The sequence below is a fragment of the Polypterus senegalus genome, chromosome 7, assembly GCF_016835505.1.
Source record: "Polypterus senegalus isolate Bchr_013 chromosome 7, ASM1683550v1, whole genome shotgun sequence".
In the NCBI taxonomy this organism is placed as follows: domain Eukaryota; kingdom Metazoa; phylum Chordata; class Cladistia; order Polypteriformes; family Polypteridae; genus Polypterus; species Polypterus senegalus.
The window spans coordinates 124864156-124882075 of record NC_053160.1 but is presented as its reverse complement, the minus strand read 5'-3'; the positions used below and the strand labels follow the sequence as shown (position 1 = coordinate 124882075).

At 37.2% G+C, this 17920-nt stretch overlaps 1 protein-coding gene across 5 annotated transcripts in view; it reads right to left on the bottom strand.

Annotated features, from left to right (window-relative positions):
• The window catches only part of msh3 (mutS homolog 3 (E. coli)), a 351434-nt gene that overhangs the window by 223266 nt on the left and 110248 nt on the right, over nt 1–17920 (bottom strand). For all 5 annotated transcript variants that reach the window (XM_039759260.1, XM_039759261.1, XM_039759263.1 and 2 more), the window contains exons 12-14: nt 15951–16060; nt 5011–5143; nt 823–1010 (exon numbers count right to left, since the gene is read on the bottom strand). In XM_039759260.1, the coding sequence (XP_039615194.1) occupies nt 823–1010; nt 5011–5143; nt 15951–16060 (431 nt within the window). The remainder of the gene's footprint in view (nt 1–822; nt 1011–5010; nt 5144–15950; nt 16061–17920) is intronic.

Sequence of the window (17920 nt, the reverse complement as noted above, 5' to 3'; positions counted from 1 at the left end):
ACATGGACGGCAGAAATATAAAGGTCAGTAACTATACTATGTATTTAACTGCTTATTGGAGGTCCAGTATAATGTCATCAAAGGTGTTGTCAGAATACCCCTACATTTAACCTGTTTAATCAAATTCAGGGTAACTGGGGACAGAGCTTATCCTGACAGGACTGGGTGCAAAACATGCAAAAAGCCATGGTCAGGGGACCAGTCGATCACAGCAGGGCCCAAACACTTACACTGGGGCCAGTTTAGAATTTTCAATTAATCTAAAGAACACAATTCTGGATATCTGGGAGAAAAACTGGAGTACTCAGAGGAAAGTTTATTAAAGCAAAGGGAGAATGCACACCAGGCTACAGTACAATCCACTGCACTACGATAACAACACAAATTAATACATGGTTTGCCATATGCCACATGCTCTAGTCCAGTGTAGTAATGAATCATAAATGTAGTCTTTTACAGAATATGCTCCAAAAAACAGGGAAATCTACAGCAGCAGAGAACTATGCTCTTTGTGAGACCACAATCTATTATTGTCTAGTATAGAAACTAATTTCAATATTATATAAAAAATGAATGTGCAATTAAACTAAACTACTGCTCCAATACATTCAATATATTCTACTTTCTCTGTTTCTAAACAATACCCAATACCACTACTGCAGAATTTAATTGATAACCACAAAAATTTGCTTGCAACACTGAAAGAGAAGAAAATGTTATGATGTATTTTTATACATAAAAACAATCACATATAAAAAATGTAATCACTTATCAGCATAATACAAAAGAATAATGTAAGCAGTTTGTCAAAAGCACACTTACTTTGCAGCCTTTTCATTTATGGTGGCTAAGAAGTCATGTGCAGGAGCTAATAACTTGGGGATATCCAGAATGAGGTCTTTAATTAGGTTAGATTGCACCTGAGACTGAGTAGCTGGCATAAGAGATCGAAGTTCCACTTCTAGGCGACACAAGGCACTGATTACAAGGAAGAATTCCTGTGTGTTACACTGAAAAACACAACCCAGTGGGGACATTTTACAAACACCAAGGGGGCAATACATTTTACTGACAAAATCTGTTACAGACATACTTATTTTATGAACATTTGACCAATTTTAGAGAGAACAGGCCATTCAGACCAAAAAGCTTTCAAGGGTGAAAGTTCACCCAGTTTTTCCAAAAATAACATTTGAAGGCTCCTAAAAGCCTTCCTTTCCCACAGTATGTAGTAATTACTCCATGCATCTATGGTTCTGTGTGTGAAAAAAATCTATCTAATATTTGTGCAAAAGTTTCATCTGTGCCTTATGAAATTGCTGAAGAATTCATTGAAAAGTAACATTTAGTATTCACTGTACTAATTACTGTACTTTCATTATTTAAAACACTTCAATCTAATCACCTATTAATTTCAGTTTGCTGAAACAGTTCACCTCCTTTCTAAGTGTAATTACATTTGAAACAAGTTAGAAGTTATCCCCAATCCTGCTCTGTTAAGAGTTATTGTAAATTCTGGTGTTGAAACTACTGCTATATATATATATATATATATATATATATATATATATATATATATATATATATATATATATATATATATATATATATATATATATATATATATATATATATTATATATATAAATATTATATAGTGTATATATATTATAGATAGATAGATAGATAGATAGATACCATCTGTCCACACTACCATCTCACCTTAACATATTTTGGGGTCCAAGGACAGAATAAAACAATACAATACATTTAAGATCTACTTGATCACCACAAGTTAAAAAAAATACTTAAAAATGTCCACTAACTTAGTGTCTTTTATTGTATATACAAGACAGCATAACATAATGCACTGTATTTTATGCTTTGAGAATAAAACTTTAATTTTAATTTCTTCCAATGTAAATATACACAAAATTAATTTCCAGACAGCATTACAATTGAAGATGCATAACTTAACAGAAACAGGATTTTCCTTCCTATCACAAATTGCTGTTCCTTATAATACTAGGTAATTTTAAATCATGTTAACAAACCCAAACATCTAAATAAATAACAAAAATGAAATACTGATCACTATTCAGCAGCTTCTGCATCTTCATTTTTTCAAACAAAGTGACAAAATCTAAAACAGTTGATAACTGTGTTAATGTGGCACTATGCCAATTGTGCCACTGTCTTTTTACACTAAGTGAAATAAATGAATGTAAAATTGAAAAAAAATAGAAAAAGACACTGTTGCCTTTTTATTCTAACATGGATATTCTACCTTAAGGAGATATTGTTTAAACACAATTATTTGCTTTCATTTTTAAACATGGTACTTGCAAATAATTTTCAATTAAATGTAATTATGTTTCTTCTAATGTGCCATTAATGAACTGCTTCAATGAGTTAAATACTGTGTAAGAAATAATTACGTAATCTTAGTAAAAAGAAATTCTACAAACACTAACAAGAAATTACCAACTTTAGGACTTACAGGGCCTATGTTTAGCTTTGCTGAATTAAGACACAATCTAGGTTTTCCCTTTGCATAATTAACTTCCTTTATTACTCACAAAATCAACCTCATGTTTCTCCCAAATCACACACTAGAAATTCATATGAACACAATGAAGTAAGAAATAACCCTGAAAATTCCCATAGCATAATTTATCAAGCAGCAGTTCAGTTCAAGATCAATGGTGTCTCTGATAAGGCAGACCAAATAAAGTAAAGAAAGGACAGAGACAGTTTAAAACAGCCAATGGTTTGGCTGCATGTACGTTTTCCCACTGTAGCATACATAATTGGGAATGTTTCTTGCATGTTTGTATGCGGTGTAGAAGCTGTCCATTTGGAGAGAATCAGAAGGCAAAACCAAACTAAAATGAAGTGTAACTGCAGCAGTTGAGCAGCTTATGAAATTGGGGAAAATCTATAAAAAAAATTTCAAAGATCTTCCAGATAGCATTTTCCACAGTCCAAAATGTAATTAAGAAATGGCAAAAAGCAATCTGAAGTTTATAGAATAAAAAGATTGTTTTGTTTGTTTGTTCTTTTTTTTGACCATATGTGTGTAACATTGATTTTACTCATTCTTCTTTTCTTCGTTCATCTTGAAGGGGGAAATAATACTGCTATGCCTTTAACGGAAAAGCAAGACCTACAGTTAGGTCCATAAATATTTGGACAGAGACAACTTTTTTTTAATTTTGGTTCTATACATTACCACAATGAATTTTAAATGAAACAACTCTGATTCAGTTGAAGTGCAGACTTTCAGCTTTAATTCAGTGGGTTGAACAAAAAGATTGCATAAAAATGTGAGGCAACTAAAGAATTTTTAACACAATCCCTTTATTTCAGGGGCTCAAAAGTAATTGGACAAATTAAATACCTGGAAATAAAATGTTCATTTCTAATACTTGGTTGAAAACCCTTTCCAGGCAATGACAGCCTGAAGTCTTGAACTCATGGACATCACCAGATGCTGGGTTTCCTCCTTTTTAATGCTCTGCCAGGCCTTTATTGAAGCGGCTTTCAGTTGCTGTTTGTTTGTGGGCCTTTCTGTCCAAAGTTTAGTTTTCAACAAGTGAAATGCATGCTCAGTTGGGTTAAGATCAGGTGACTGACTTGGCCATTTAAAAATTTTCCACTTCTTTGCTTTAATAAACTCCTGGTTGCTTTGACTGTATGTTTTGAGTCATTGTCCATCTGTATCATGAAATGCCACCCAATCAATTTGACTGCATTTAGCTGGATTTGAGCAGACAGTATGTCTCTTAAAACCTCAGAATTCAATTGGCTGCATCTGTCCTGTGTCACATCATCAATAAACACTAGTGTCCCAGTGCTATTGGCAGCCATGCACGCCCAAGCCATCACACTGCCTCCACTGTATTTTACAGATGATGTGGTATGCCTTGGATAATGAGCTGTTCCATGCCTTATCCATACTTTTTTCTTGCCATCATTCTGGTAGAGGTTGATCTTGGTTTTATTTGTCCAAATAATGTTTTTCCAGAACTGTGCTGGCTTTTTTAGATGTTCTTTAGCAAAGTCCAATCTAGCCTATCTATTCTTGAGGCTTATGAGTGGCTTGCACCTTGCAGTGCACCCTCTGTATTTACTTTCATGCAGTCTTCTCTTTATGGTAGACTTGGATATCGATACGCCTACCCCCTGGAGAGTGTTGTTCACTTGGTTGGCTGTTGTGAAGGGGTTTATCTTCAACATGGAAATGATTCTGCGATCATCCACTACTGTTATCTTCCGTGGACGTCCAGGTCTTTTTGCGTAGCTGAGTTTACCAGTGTTTGCTTTCTTTCTCAGGATGTACCAAACTGTAGATTTTGCCACTCGTAATATTGTAGCAATTTCTCAGATGGGTTTTTTCTGTTTTCGCAACTTAAGGATGGCTTCTTTCACCTGTATGGAGAGCTCCTTTGACCACATGCAAGCACCACACCTCAAATCAACTCCAAGCCTTTTATCTGCTTAATTGATAATGACATAACGACGGACTTGCCCACACCTGCCCATGAAATAGCCTTTGAGTCAATTGTCCAATTACTTTTGAGCCCCTGAAATAAAGGGATTGTGTTAAAAATGCTTTAATTGCCTCACATTTTTATGCAATCTTTTTGTTCAACCCACTGAATTAAAGCTGAAAGTCTGCACTTCAACTGAATCCGAGTTGTTTAATTTAAAATTCATTGTGGTAATGTACAGAACTAAAATTAGAAAAAAGTTGTCTCTGTCCAAATATTTATGGACCTAACGGTATATAACATCCTGTTACCAAGAAGAACAGCAACACAGATCTTACTCTTAGAATTTACTCTCATGTGACACTGCTCTTTACAGCCTTTAATGAATTCTTAACCACTTTATTCTCCTGAGAATGTAGTCTAAGAATTTTTTTTTGCAAAGAAATATTGATCTTAAACAAAATCATTTGTAACAGTGTTTTATTGGTTTTTTTTTTGGTTTTTTTTTTATTTCTTACCTTTTTGTGATAAATGCTACAGATACCCCTTTCTAGGTCTGGTAGTTTGCGGAAAAGAGCCTGAAGGGGTGGAAAGACACTAGATTCTGATGACAAAATTTCTTCTATTGCTTCTTGCCGCAGGGTAATGTCTCTATGAAAAATAAGCAAAGTAAGTAACAGATTAAAACAGTAAATTGAACAGTACAGTGGAATTAATAAATTCACTATTGAAGATTAATTCTTAACAATAAAACTAAACTGAGATTCTGCCTCACCATTACTTTGGACTCATCTCGTTTTTTACCAAATAAACAAGTTTAAAAGTATTTAGGTGATTCATTACTGAAATCCGTCAATTGCAACATTTTAGTTCCCACGGGGAGCAAATTATGATTTAAAATTGTGGAACAGATTAATGCAATGGGGTTAAGCGTTTAATTCAGGCTGCAGTCTAAATGTGGGCCAGAATCAACCTCCAAGTCGCCCAGCCCGTGGTCCCGCCAGGGCTCCAGACTGCAACTAAAATGATCACAAATGCAACCAAAAATAAGTCCGCCGATTATCAATTCTAATTAGTTTACCACTGGCAAATAAAATCTTTGAAACTTGAAACTATTTTAATGATGTAACAGATGCAAAAGGCCTTTTTTAATGTTGCATATGTGTGCCATTAACATATGTGTTGGTACAGACTCTCCTTGCATATCCCTAGGCCGCATAAAGTATGGTTTATTTCCCACGCTGGGTGCAAGAGAGTCAGGGCGAAAATAACAACCAGAGGTGGAGATCATCCCCGGTCATCAGAACATAAGGTAGACATGTAAAACATTTGAAATTCCTCTTCCCATCATATAGGTAAGTCCCTGGTTATGAAGATATCTGTGGAAAATTATTTACAATTATGGAAAATGATTTAGTAAAAGTAATAATAGTAATAATTACAATTAATTAATCATTACTTGACCCCCAAGAACTCTGTATAAAGATATTTTAAAATAAATGTACTAATCCACTTTTATGCCATATATGCAGCCTTGCTCTAAAACAGAGGTCACTAACAGGCGGACCTCGGTCCGCATCCGGACCGCAAAGCTGTCTCATACGGACCTTGACTTACAGCCAAAACAAAAGGTTATCATTTAAACATGATGGGGCTTCTATTTTTACCCGGCGCAGCTTTTGTAATCTTTACGGTAATGGTGAGGAAATACACAGTATACGCGCTAAGCCATTTCATGTGATACCTCTCATCCAATCAAGTCTGCGGATTCTAGTCGGTGAACGTTGTTTTACGAATCCATGTACGCAAACAGAGGAGGGATTTTTCAGAGATACGGTCGAAAAGAAGAAAGATAGTGAAACGTGTGTTAGAGGCAAGGTCAGGAACCGAAACGTTCGAAAGAAATGTAGCGATAAAAATAAAGACTACTGAGAGATACTGTGAGACTGTACTGGATAAAGAAGAGACGAGTGACACGGCGAAAGGGACAGAAATATACGGAGCAAATGGCTCTCTAAAAGAAGGAAAGTGGACAGCGAAAATAGGGTATTTAATCCAGAATGGACAAACTCATTTCTGTTCATACTTCCCACTGGAAACACTAAACCTGTGTGTCTCATATGTTCAGAAACCGTGGCACTTGTAAAAAGTGCCAATGTGAAACGACATTATGAGACGAAGCATAAAGATTTTGAACGAACATACCCACTCAAATTAAAAAAAAAACTCCATTGAAGCCCAGGTTTAAAACCCTGGCAGGACAAGCTAGAGCTCAATTCTCTCACTGAGCAAAAAAGTGTGGCAATGAATATAAGAGGGGAAGAAAATGGGCATTTAAACCTGTTACATTGTTAAGATGTGTTGAGATTTGTTATCTGTGAAATTGGTTGAGACTTGAGTCAAAATGTGAAACAGAAAAGGGGAAATGTTAAGCTTTTTCTCCATTCCTTTTGTATTCTTCTGAAGTTTAGCACTTTATTTAAGCATGCACAGTTTTCATAATTTATTTTTGTCTTATTTTGAAGTGCAGCCCTACTTTTGTTTATTAAATTAAAGAAGAAATTATACACTGACAGAACAAAAAAGTACATATTTGCAGTCATACATAAATGTTCAGTTCTGTGTTTGAAAATAAATATTGTCAAAAGGATTATGAATTGTACTAAACTAATTTGATTTGAAAGTCTAGTATTAATTACATGCAGATGTTGATACAACTATTAGGCTACTTAAATAGACATGATACTAAATAGTTAGACAACATGATCTTCAGACGGATTGGACCTTTTCTCTGACTGGACCTCGATAGATTTTAGTTGAAGACCCCTGCTCTAAAACATTTACTGAGGTAGTTTTTTTTTCTGGGGGAAAAAATACACGGAAAAGGTAGTGTTGTGGGACTCAAATTTAACCTCTCTCATATGAGTGATTAAAACCGTGTGAATGAAATAGTCTTTAGTCAATTCAAACTTTAGCCATGATTTTCCCCTGAAATCCCAGATTGCCAGCTCTACCTTTTATTATCTGCAACACAGCTTTGTGTTATCGTGGTTGTGTACCTAGATTGATTAGCAAGGCTGCACCATACTAAGGCATAAATGATTCAAATTATACATTTACTATTAAGGCAAAATGCCAATTTGTTCAGCATGCATTTTGTTAGTTTTGCAAAAATGAACAAATCACTGCATGTTCATGTCTTGATGCAGGAATCACAGGTTTAATTTAAAAAACAAACTGAAATAACAATTTTAATAAGAGTTTATATTATGCTTCATTTAAAATCTATACTAATAAAAGGCAAAGCCCTCACTCACTCACTCACTCACTCACTCACTCACTCATCACTAATTCTCCAACTTCCCGTGTAGGTAGAAGGCTGAAATTTGGCAGGCTTATTCCTTACAGCTTACTTACAAAAGTTGGGCAGGTTTCATTTCGAAATTCTACGCATAAGGGTCATAACTGGAAGCTATTTTTCCCCATATAATGTAATGGAGTCGAGTTGGAGATGGCCGTGGGGGCGGAGTTTTGTGTGACATCATCACGCCTCCTACGTAAGTACGTAGAGAACAAGGAAGAACTCCAAACAGCGATGAGCACAAAACGCCATTTCACAATTGAGAAGGCAGAAAAACATTATGAAGCAAATGATGCATACAAGCATATTCATAAGTACAGCTACTGCGGAAACAAAGCATGGTGTGAACTTTATATTAAATTAAGTTCATAGACAGGCTGCCACTAGCGTTTGTAATTTAGTGCCTGCCCATATAAGGCCGTCCATCAGCGGCAATCCAATACAAACACTGCCGGTAAATGTTCACGGGTGAAGGACTGTGCTTATGCAGAGGAAGATGAGATGGTCAGGGTGGTGTTTGGCACAAACTCATTGAAACTGCGAGAGAAACTTTTAAGTGCCGGGTCTTAGCTGACATTACACGAGATGGCACCAGCACAGCTGGGAACCTTCGATGCAAGAACACCAAGCGGCTCCGTGAACTGGCGCAGTGCACAGACAAAAGCAACAGTTCCAAAGAGTGCTGAACAAAACCGAATTACACAATTGAGAAGGCAGCAAAAAAATATGAAGCGTCTTATACATACAATCATATTCATAAGTGTAGCTACTGCGGAAACAAAGCACACGGTGGAAAAAGTGAATGTCCTGCTAAAGGAAGACAGTGTAAAAAAAACCCGTGCATGCAGTTTGTCACATCACAGATAAAAAGGAAGGCGAGCTGTTTATTGATGCAGTAAGGAACTAATCGATGAATGAAACCTCTTATCTTTACAACGATTGACAAACACGGAATGTAACTTGAACACATCCTACAAATACAAGCCTGATTGAAAGAAATAATGATAATCAAATCCTTGATGACAGCAACATTCAATAACACTCACAAAACAATTACTGTATATTGACAATCATGTTACATTATTTTTAAAATGTTCCCTTTTCTTTTTCATAACTTCTACTTCTCCACTGGTACACGGGTATATATATAAATGTATATATATACCCGATCTACAATACATACTTTAGCATAGACAAGCCACACGCTGTGGCTAATTGTAGAGTCTTAAGCCTCTAACGCCGACATTCGAGGTTCGATTCGAGAGGGATGTACTGACTATGTCTGCGCTACCCGATTCATTTTACCTTCGCATCTCCTTGGTTTGGGACGTATGAAAAATATTAGGTTAGCAGAATCATGTTACGTTATTTTTAAAATTTTCCCTTTCTTAGCACAAGCACAGCTGAGAAGCTTCGATGCATGTACTCCATAGCGCGTTAAAAATAACGCATTTAATCACACTTTCAATTCCAAGCAAGCGGGAACTTTTGTCAATGCATGATTTCCTGGTACATCCATTACACTGATGCACACATCACAGCTACAAAAATGTTAGAGTGTGAATAAAGCGCGTTCCTACGACTGATCATTTCGACTACCCGAGCGAAGCCTTGATAAAAGCATGGTTTTGTACACACTGAAAAGCAAGCAAAATTAGATGCATTACAGAAAGCGGACTTTGTGGCTCTTACTGGGGATCATTGGACTTCCGTGACCGTTAGTAATTCTAAATACATCTAATTACAAAATGTTCAATGATCACACTGTTTTAGCCTAATGTACAAAATAATTTTGGCTAATGTTACTCAGAGTTTAAAGAGTAAGCTGGTCAAATTACCTTTTATGTTTCTGACTTATTTTTTAAGAAGAAAAACTGCACTTTATGTTGAAATTTTGGTTATTATTATTTAAAGACAATACTATTCTGAAAATGTACTTAAAGTACTTAAACTACCACTTTATTTTTAAGTCTGCCCAATTTTAACCAGGGATGATATTTTTTTTCTGTTTTGAATTCAAATGCAGTTTAAAAGCTTTTTTCAGAAATTAAAACAGCTTCAGTTTACAATATTCATGTCCATGTCTATTATTTGATTCTGTAAGCCCACTAAAACCGTTTTAAATTAAAAAAAACATTTGCGATTTGGGGCAAATTTCGTGTGTGATTACATACGATTAATCAAGATTAATTCTTACACAGCCTCTAATTAATTGGATTAATTTTTTAATCGAGTCCCACCTAATATATATATATGTAGATATATATGTAGATTTGTATATATATGTGTATATACATATATATTTATATATATGTTTATATGTGTATATATATGTTTATATATGTGTCTGTGTGTGTATATATATATGCCAGCAACACTCATGACAATGACAAAACAATTACATTGTCAATCATGTTACGTTATTATTAAAATGTTTCCTTTTCTTTTTACTTCTCCGCTGCCAATCGAGGTATTTTGCTATATATATATATATATATATATATATATATATATATATATATATATATACACACAGATATATATAAATATATATATATATATAAAAATAGATAGATATGACAACAACACTCATATCAATGACAAAACAATTACATTAACAATCATCTTACGTTATTTTTAAAATGTGAGTGTGAACATCATCAGGGGAATATATATGTGCGCACAATTATTAGGCAACTATTAGTGTGCAGATTTATTATGCAACTAAAGGAAAAATGAAAATTTTCCCATCTCACTTGTTTATTTTCATCTGTTATAGTGAGAATAATAAACAAACACCTCAAAATTTACAAATAAACATCTCTGACATTTCAAAAAAATCAATCAATCAATCAATGACCAATATAGCCACCCTTCTTTCCAATAACAGTCATAAGCCTTTCCATTCATGGAGTCTGTCAGTTTCTTGATCTGTTGACGATCAGCTTTTTGTGGAGCAGTGACTACAGCCTCCAAGACACTCTTCAGAGAGGTGTATTGTTTTTCTCCCCCGTAAATCTAGCATTTAATAAGTGCCCACAAGTTCTCGATAGGGTTTAGGTCAGATGAGGAAGGGGGGCCATGTCATTATTCCTTCATCTTTAAGGCCTTTACTGGCTGGCCACGCAGTGAGAACTTCGATGCAAGTGATGGAGCATTGGCCTGCATAAAAATCATGGTCTTTTTCCTGTATCACTGTTTGAAGAAAGTGTCTTCGAAAAACTGGCAGTAGGTTTGGGAGTTGATTTTGAGTTCATCTTCAATGCAAAAAGGTCCAACTAGCTCATCTTTAAAAATACCAGCTCATACCAGTACCCCACCTCCACGTTGGAGTGGAGCTCTGTGCCCATTACTGATCCACAGGTCCATCAAAAGTCACTCTCATCTCATCGGTCCATAAAACCTTTGAAAAAAATCTGTCTTCAGATATTTCTTGGCCCAGTTTTGGCGTTTCAACTTATGTTTCTTGTTCAGTGGTGGTTGGGTTTCAGCCCTCCTTACCTTGGCCATGTCTTTGAGCACTGAACACCTTGTACTTCTGGGCACTCCAGGTAGGTTGCAGCTCTGGAATATGAAAGTACTGGAGGATAATGGGTTCCTGGTAGCTTCACATTTGATTCTTCTTAAATCTTTGGCAGCTAATTTGCGTCTTTTGTTCTCAACACGTTTCTTGCGACCCTGTTGACTATTTGCAACAAAATGTTTGATGGTTCTGTGATCACACACCAATATCTTAGCAATTCCAAAAGTGCTGCATCCCTCTGAAAGACTTTTACAATTTTGACTTTTCAGAGTCAGTTAAATCTCTTTTTTGGCCCATTTTGCCTGAGGAAAACTAGCTGCCTAATAATTCTGCACACCTTGATATAGGGTGTTGATCTCCTTAGGCCACACCCTCCCTCATTACACAAATACACATCACCTGACGTGCTTAAATCCAATAAGCATTCAAGTTAATACAGCTTGAAGTTGGAATATACGCATTAAAAATGATGATATGGTCAAAATACTCACTTGCCTAATAATTGTGCACACAGTGTATGTATGTATGTATGTATGTATGTATGTATGTATGTATGTATGTATGTATGTGTGTGTATATATATATATGACAGCAGCAATCAAGCTGTGAGAAAACAGTAAAAGGAGGCGTGTCAGGCGTGGTACATTTTCTGATGCAGCTACCGAAAACAACTTCGTGACACTGCCGCCAAATACACAAAACAATTACTTTGACAATCATGTTACGTTATTTTCAAAATGTTTCCTTTTCTTTCTCTTTCCTTCTTTAACACACTACTTCTCCGCTGCCAAGCGCAGGTATGTATATATATAGATAGATAGATATATATATATATATATATATAGATAGATATGAGAACAACATATATAGATAGATAGATAGATAGATAGATAGATAGATAGATAGATAGATAGATAGATAGATAGATAGATAGATAGATAGATAGATAGATAGATAGATAGATAGATATGAGAACAACACTCATATCAATGACAAAACAATTACATTAACAACCATGTTACGTTATTTTTAAAATTTTTCCTTTTCTTTTTCGTACCTTCTTTAACACACTACTTCTCCGCTTCGAAGCGCGGGTATTCTGCTAGTCTATATATATAATTCACTAAGGCAAGACACCCATGGAAAGGCAAGATACCCTTGGAAAGTTCCGGCGTGGATTCACTAAGCCGCTGACAAGTAAGACAGCTATGGCACACGCAGGGAGGAGCCACACCCACCAACTCCAAGACCATTGTATATGACGACAACTCGCAGAGCCATGCCCACCAACTCGGACGCGACGACACAGAAGGAACGGCGTCATTTATATTCGCCTGTCGTAGAGGCCTCATGTACCTCCGAGCCACCTTGACTGTTCATAGAGGCATGTTTCTCGCGGAGGTGAGTCGCCATATGCAGCGTGTAAAACGGTTTGCGAGGGGTATCCCATGGGATCCATAAAACAATCCTTTACAACTAAGGTTAAAACATAATGAAGTAAGCAGTCTTTAAAAACCAAGTTTTCGGTTACGACGCACGACCGTGTGCACCATAGCAAACTGTTTTACACGCTACATACAGCAATTCGCCTCCGCGACAAACATGCGTCTTCTTCACTCACGGACAATTATATGTTGCTCTCTCCAGAGTTCCATCTTTTCATTCACTTTCTGTTGTATCCTCAAACCCTCCCTTTTTAGACAACTGTGTCTTTCCAGAAGTGTTCAACCATCAATAAATAATTATACGGCGTTTGTTATGCTGCGGGTTCACCATTGTGTTGTATTTTGCTCTCTCCAGAGTTCCATCTTTTCATTCACTTACTGTTGTATTCTCACACCAACCCGTTTTAGACAACCGTGTCTTTCCAGAAGTGTTTAGCATTCAATAAATAATTATGCATGACATTGAGTGTGTCTACCCGGCGGAGAGAGGTGTGGGTAAGCCGTTGAACCCCATTCGGGCTGCAAACCATGGAATTCCCACTAAGTGTGACTCATACGCTCCCACTGGTTTCATCCCTACCCTTTGTACCCACCCCCCTCCCACCTCGCTACTACCGTGGTCGGGTGTTGTTGTGATGTGGGATTTTGCATATAACTTGATAAATGTTTTGTATGCCTTTATTTATAATTTAGGAAAACCAATGTAATTTAGAGGTATTCATGTTTGCTTTCCCCCATCCCCCTTTTTACGACTGTCTCTTTGTAATTTTATTACAGGATTTGGGGGGGATGTGTCTTAAACCAGTTTTCCCCACACAAAGCCAGGTTAGCTTAACATATGGTCTTGGGGGGCAGGAGATAAGATCTTCTATTTCACCCATTGGTCTGAGGTATGGCTGTTTGGAATTGGCTTGTCTCAGAGGCCTTCAAGTACCATGATATCCTATTCGCTGTAGGGAGTTGGACAGAAAACCTATAAATCTGCTTGCTCAACCACATTCTCTCTGACTGACCTACATATGATGAAGAAGCATCTCTCTCTCTAACCAACATATGATGGAAGAAGCATCTCTCTTGCTAACCTGTGATGATGAAGACAACACAATGAAGAGCACAGCTCAGCAGCCATATTGAACAGACATGTGGCTGAAAGCTGAGCACCAACGATGCCTTAACTAGAGACATTAAGTAACTGCAAGTCTGTGTGCCACCTGAATTACACATCACCATTTTATCAGGTTGTATTGTTGCCAATATTCAAATGTACTTTGCATTTTGTTATTATTTATGAATATTATCAGTAATACATTATTTTATGTGTAACTTAACTCCTGCTTGTCTTTTTACTACATCTAATTGCCTGAGGTTATAGATATAGAAGGGAAGGTGGGGATAAGTTATATACAGTGGTAAGTCTGTGAGATTAGGCATTCTAAGGCTACATATTAATAATACAATAGGGGAAAGTAGACCAATATATATTACTCTACCAAGATAAAACAGGTGTCTTGGTGGATTATATATAGTGTGAAGGACAGCCGGGTCCCATGCCCGGCAGGGACGCCCCTGCTGCTTATGTTCCGGGGGAGCCACCATGGGCACTCCAGTACCTCCCCCGGGATGCTTGGTGACAGCCTCCATGGCTGACAGTGATTCCCCAACCACCCGCAGGGCTCCATGGGAAATGGAGTCCTCCACAACCTGGTTGGGGTCTCGGATGGCCGCTAGGGGGAGCTGCATGGGCTCAGCAGCCTGGCTGGACGAATCTTCAGCCCCACTTATTATAAAAAGGGCCAGCCACCACCACTCGAGGAGCCAGGGTCAGGAGGAGGAGGACTACGCTTGTGGATGAGTGGTGGTAGTGGAAGAAAAGTGTGTTGCGGTATTCTGCTTGTGTTTTGGGACTGTGTATTGCCTGTGGGTCACGGGGAAGACGTGCGCCCACAGGTGAAGAAAAATAAAGTCTGTGTTTTATACGTGCCTCCGTGTCTTTCTGTGTCAGGTCAGGCGCATATATAGTGCCTTTGTTACAATAGAAAACCAGCCAAAACCGCACAGAGCAATGAAATGTCTACAACAGTCACAGGTGCATCTGGACTCTGTAAAGACGACAATGACTCAAGTGACGAGTTGGAGGTGGGCACATGAGCGGGCAGTGCATACTGAACGAGATATCAGCAGACTAGCATGACAGAGGGAGCTGAATGGACGTTCTTATCCTCTCCTCCCGTTTCACACTCCTCACCGTGCACCCCCATCCCTCCGTCTGGCGCGATTGAGGTCCGCCAGTTTTCAGTCACGGACGATTGTGTGTTGGTTCGTTCCATGCATTGTTACAAAGTTGCTTTTCTTTTTCAAATGTTAATTTTCTCCCTGTGCTTAAAAATCATTACAAAGCCAGCCTGATTATGCGGTGTATGGTACGCCGCAGGTTGGCAAGTATTTTTAATTTCTCACAACTTTGTAAGTGATGTATACTTAACCTTTCAAGGAATGTACCATTACAAAACACATTAAATATGCTTACTTAAAATATTATAAATCACCAGATTCAGCTGTTTGAATATGCTGATAAAGTAAAATAAAAGCTAATCTGTATGTTGACTGAGAAAGCCCTGCTCTACTTTTGTAAGGCTATATAGCTAAAACTCAGGGGATATACCTGTATGACTGAGGGTCGCTTTTTGCTCAGCAGTTTAATAATATTAACTTCATCATCACTTTTTTCCTATCAGAACCTATTTTATATACAACAATGAAGAACTGAGCAAACATAATGTAAATAATAAGCAGTTAGACAGAAAACCAGACTTACTTGTATAAAATACTATGCACATGTTTTTTCCAACACTGTTATTTAACTGAACTTTAATTTAAAGGGCAAAGAAGAACTTTTTTTGCTAGGTAAATTACTGTAGTGGTAAATGCTCTACTCCTTTCGATAGGAGTATACATGCTGAGAATGCTATTAGAAGAAGTGATATGACAACCATTAAGATCTACTTTTACTACAGTACTATTGAACTTTTTTCTATTCCAGTATTTTATATCCAAAGTCTGTTAAACATATGATACACCTGCAATACTTATCATTCAATATTTACATGTCAGTCACATAAAGGAACTTACTTTACTGATTTTAGTGGCTGTGTTATCCATTTTCTCATTAGCCGTCTTCCAAAACTGGTTTGTGTATGGTCCAGTACCCACAGCAAGCTTCCTTTAACTCTACAGTCTGTCTGCAAAAACAAAGAATCACTCACTAAAAGAAAAAAGCACCTCTTAATTTTTTTTATAAAGATGATATTACCTCACACCTTTCAAACAAGCTTCCCGCGTTCCACACAATTTACAAACAGGATAATGTGTCAACAGTGTTTAATGGCAATTAATGCTATACAGCAAAAAAATTGTATTTCTCAATAATTCAGCAAGTGCCTGATAAAGTATACTAGGGTTATTTTTAAAGAGGTGAAAATTAAATATCTTGGAAAAGTACACAAACAAAAAAAATTTTAATATATACTCTGCAGACAAAAAAGCACCTAAATTAGAGTTGGATTAGAATTATGTTTAAAGAAACTTTTTTGTGAAAGGTGATCAATGTCACAAAAAGAGTAATTTGGTTGCTTTCGTACATCTAAATTACTAAACGAAGGTTGTATATATGCAAGGATGCCAGATGCACTGAAAGTGCAAGCACACTGCACCTCTGCGCCCCAGAGTCAAACCCAGAGGCTTCCCAGAATCAGTAGGTGCCGCTCAAACAACACAACACAACCTGTAAACTAAACTTCAGGTCACAATACAACCCCAGCCTGAACGCAAACACCACAGCATATACAACCTTCGTTTAGTAATGTTTGTATATATACAAGGATTGCAGAGGCCAGAAGCACCGACAGTGCACACGCACTGTGCCTCGGAGCCCCAGAGTCAAACCCAACGGCTTCCTAGAGTCAGTAATTGGCGCCCAAACAACACAACACGACCTGTAAAGTAAACTTGAGGTAAAGCGTGCAATCCAGGTTGTATATATGCACAGATGCCAGAGGCCACAAGCAAACCATACACACTACCACCGTCGCCCAAACGTGACCGACCACACCACTGCATATACCACCTTCGTTTAATAATGTAGCCCTCCAAGCCCGGATCAGCCGCCATGGTCAATTCAGCAAGCGAATCCGCAGCCATGGTCACTTCAGCAAGCGAATCCGCCGCCGTCAGCAAACGACTTCTAGCTAACAACACAGCCATAGAAAAACAAAAACAAGACCGCATGGATATATACAATGAATGCAGGCGCCTACAACGCGCTTCTGAAACACCAGAACTAGATAAGTCACGGCTCCAAAAAGAAACCGCTTTAGAACAAATATGTTTATTTAATTAAATAAAAACTTTCCCAGGACGCACCCACCCTCCATGATTTTTCTTCCCTCCAAATATAGGAGGGAACAGATTGCCATTCTTGGATTTGCGATTCTTTTAAAAATCGCAGGTTTGCTGGTATGTAAGATTCAAGTACTTAATTATTATACACTTAAGAAGAACAGGTCTGAAAACATTTTAATTGCAACTTGAAATGTATTGGAACAGTATATTAACACTAAAAAACTCCTAGATCTGTCCCACCTTAAATCGCTTCTTAAAACCGTTCACAGCTCTCCATCAGCGTCTTTTGTTAATCTAAATGTGCTGATAAAAGAAAAGCTGCAAGCTGCCGGCTATTCCATCCCCCCACCGACTTAGAACGTGCACAAACTTCTCCAAGCTCATGCCTTGATTGATTTTCTGGGAGTGAAGTGGAGTTTTAGAGTGGAAATAATAGATCCTTATTTGCAATACACGAATTTCATGTGTATTCCGTTTCTACAGTAATCTGTGTAAATGCATTTTTAAAACGGAAACGTTTTTCATATTCTAGTAGTAAATGACAAAATGTTGACATAAACTATATAATGTATGAAGCCTGAAGTCCAAATATCAAAGAAACACTTTCACAAAAGGTACAAATATAACAGAACAAATGCGCTTTTATTCTAAAGTGTAACTGCAGAAAAAAAAGCCGCCTATTATTTCCACTCTAAAACTCC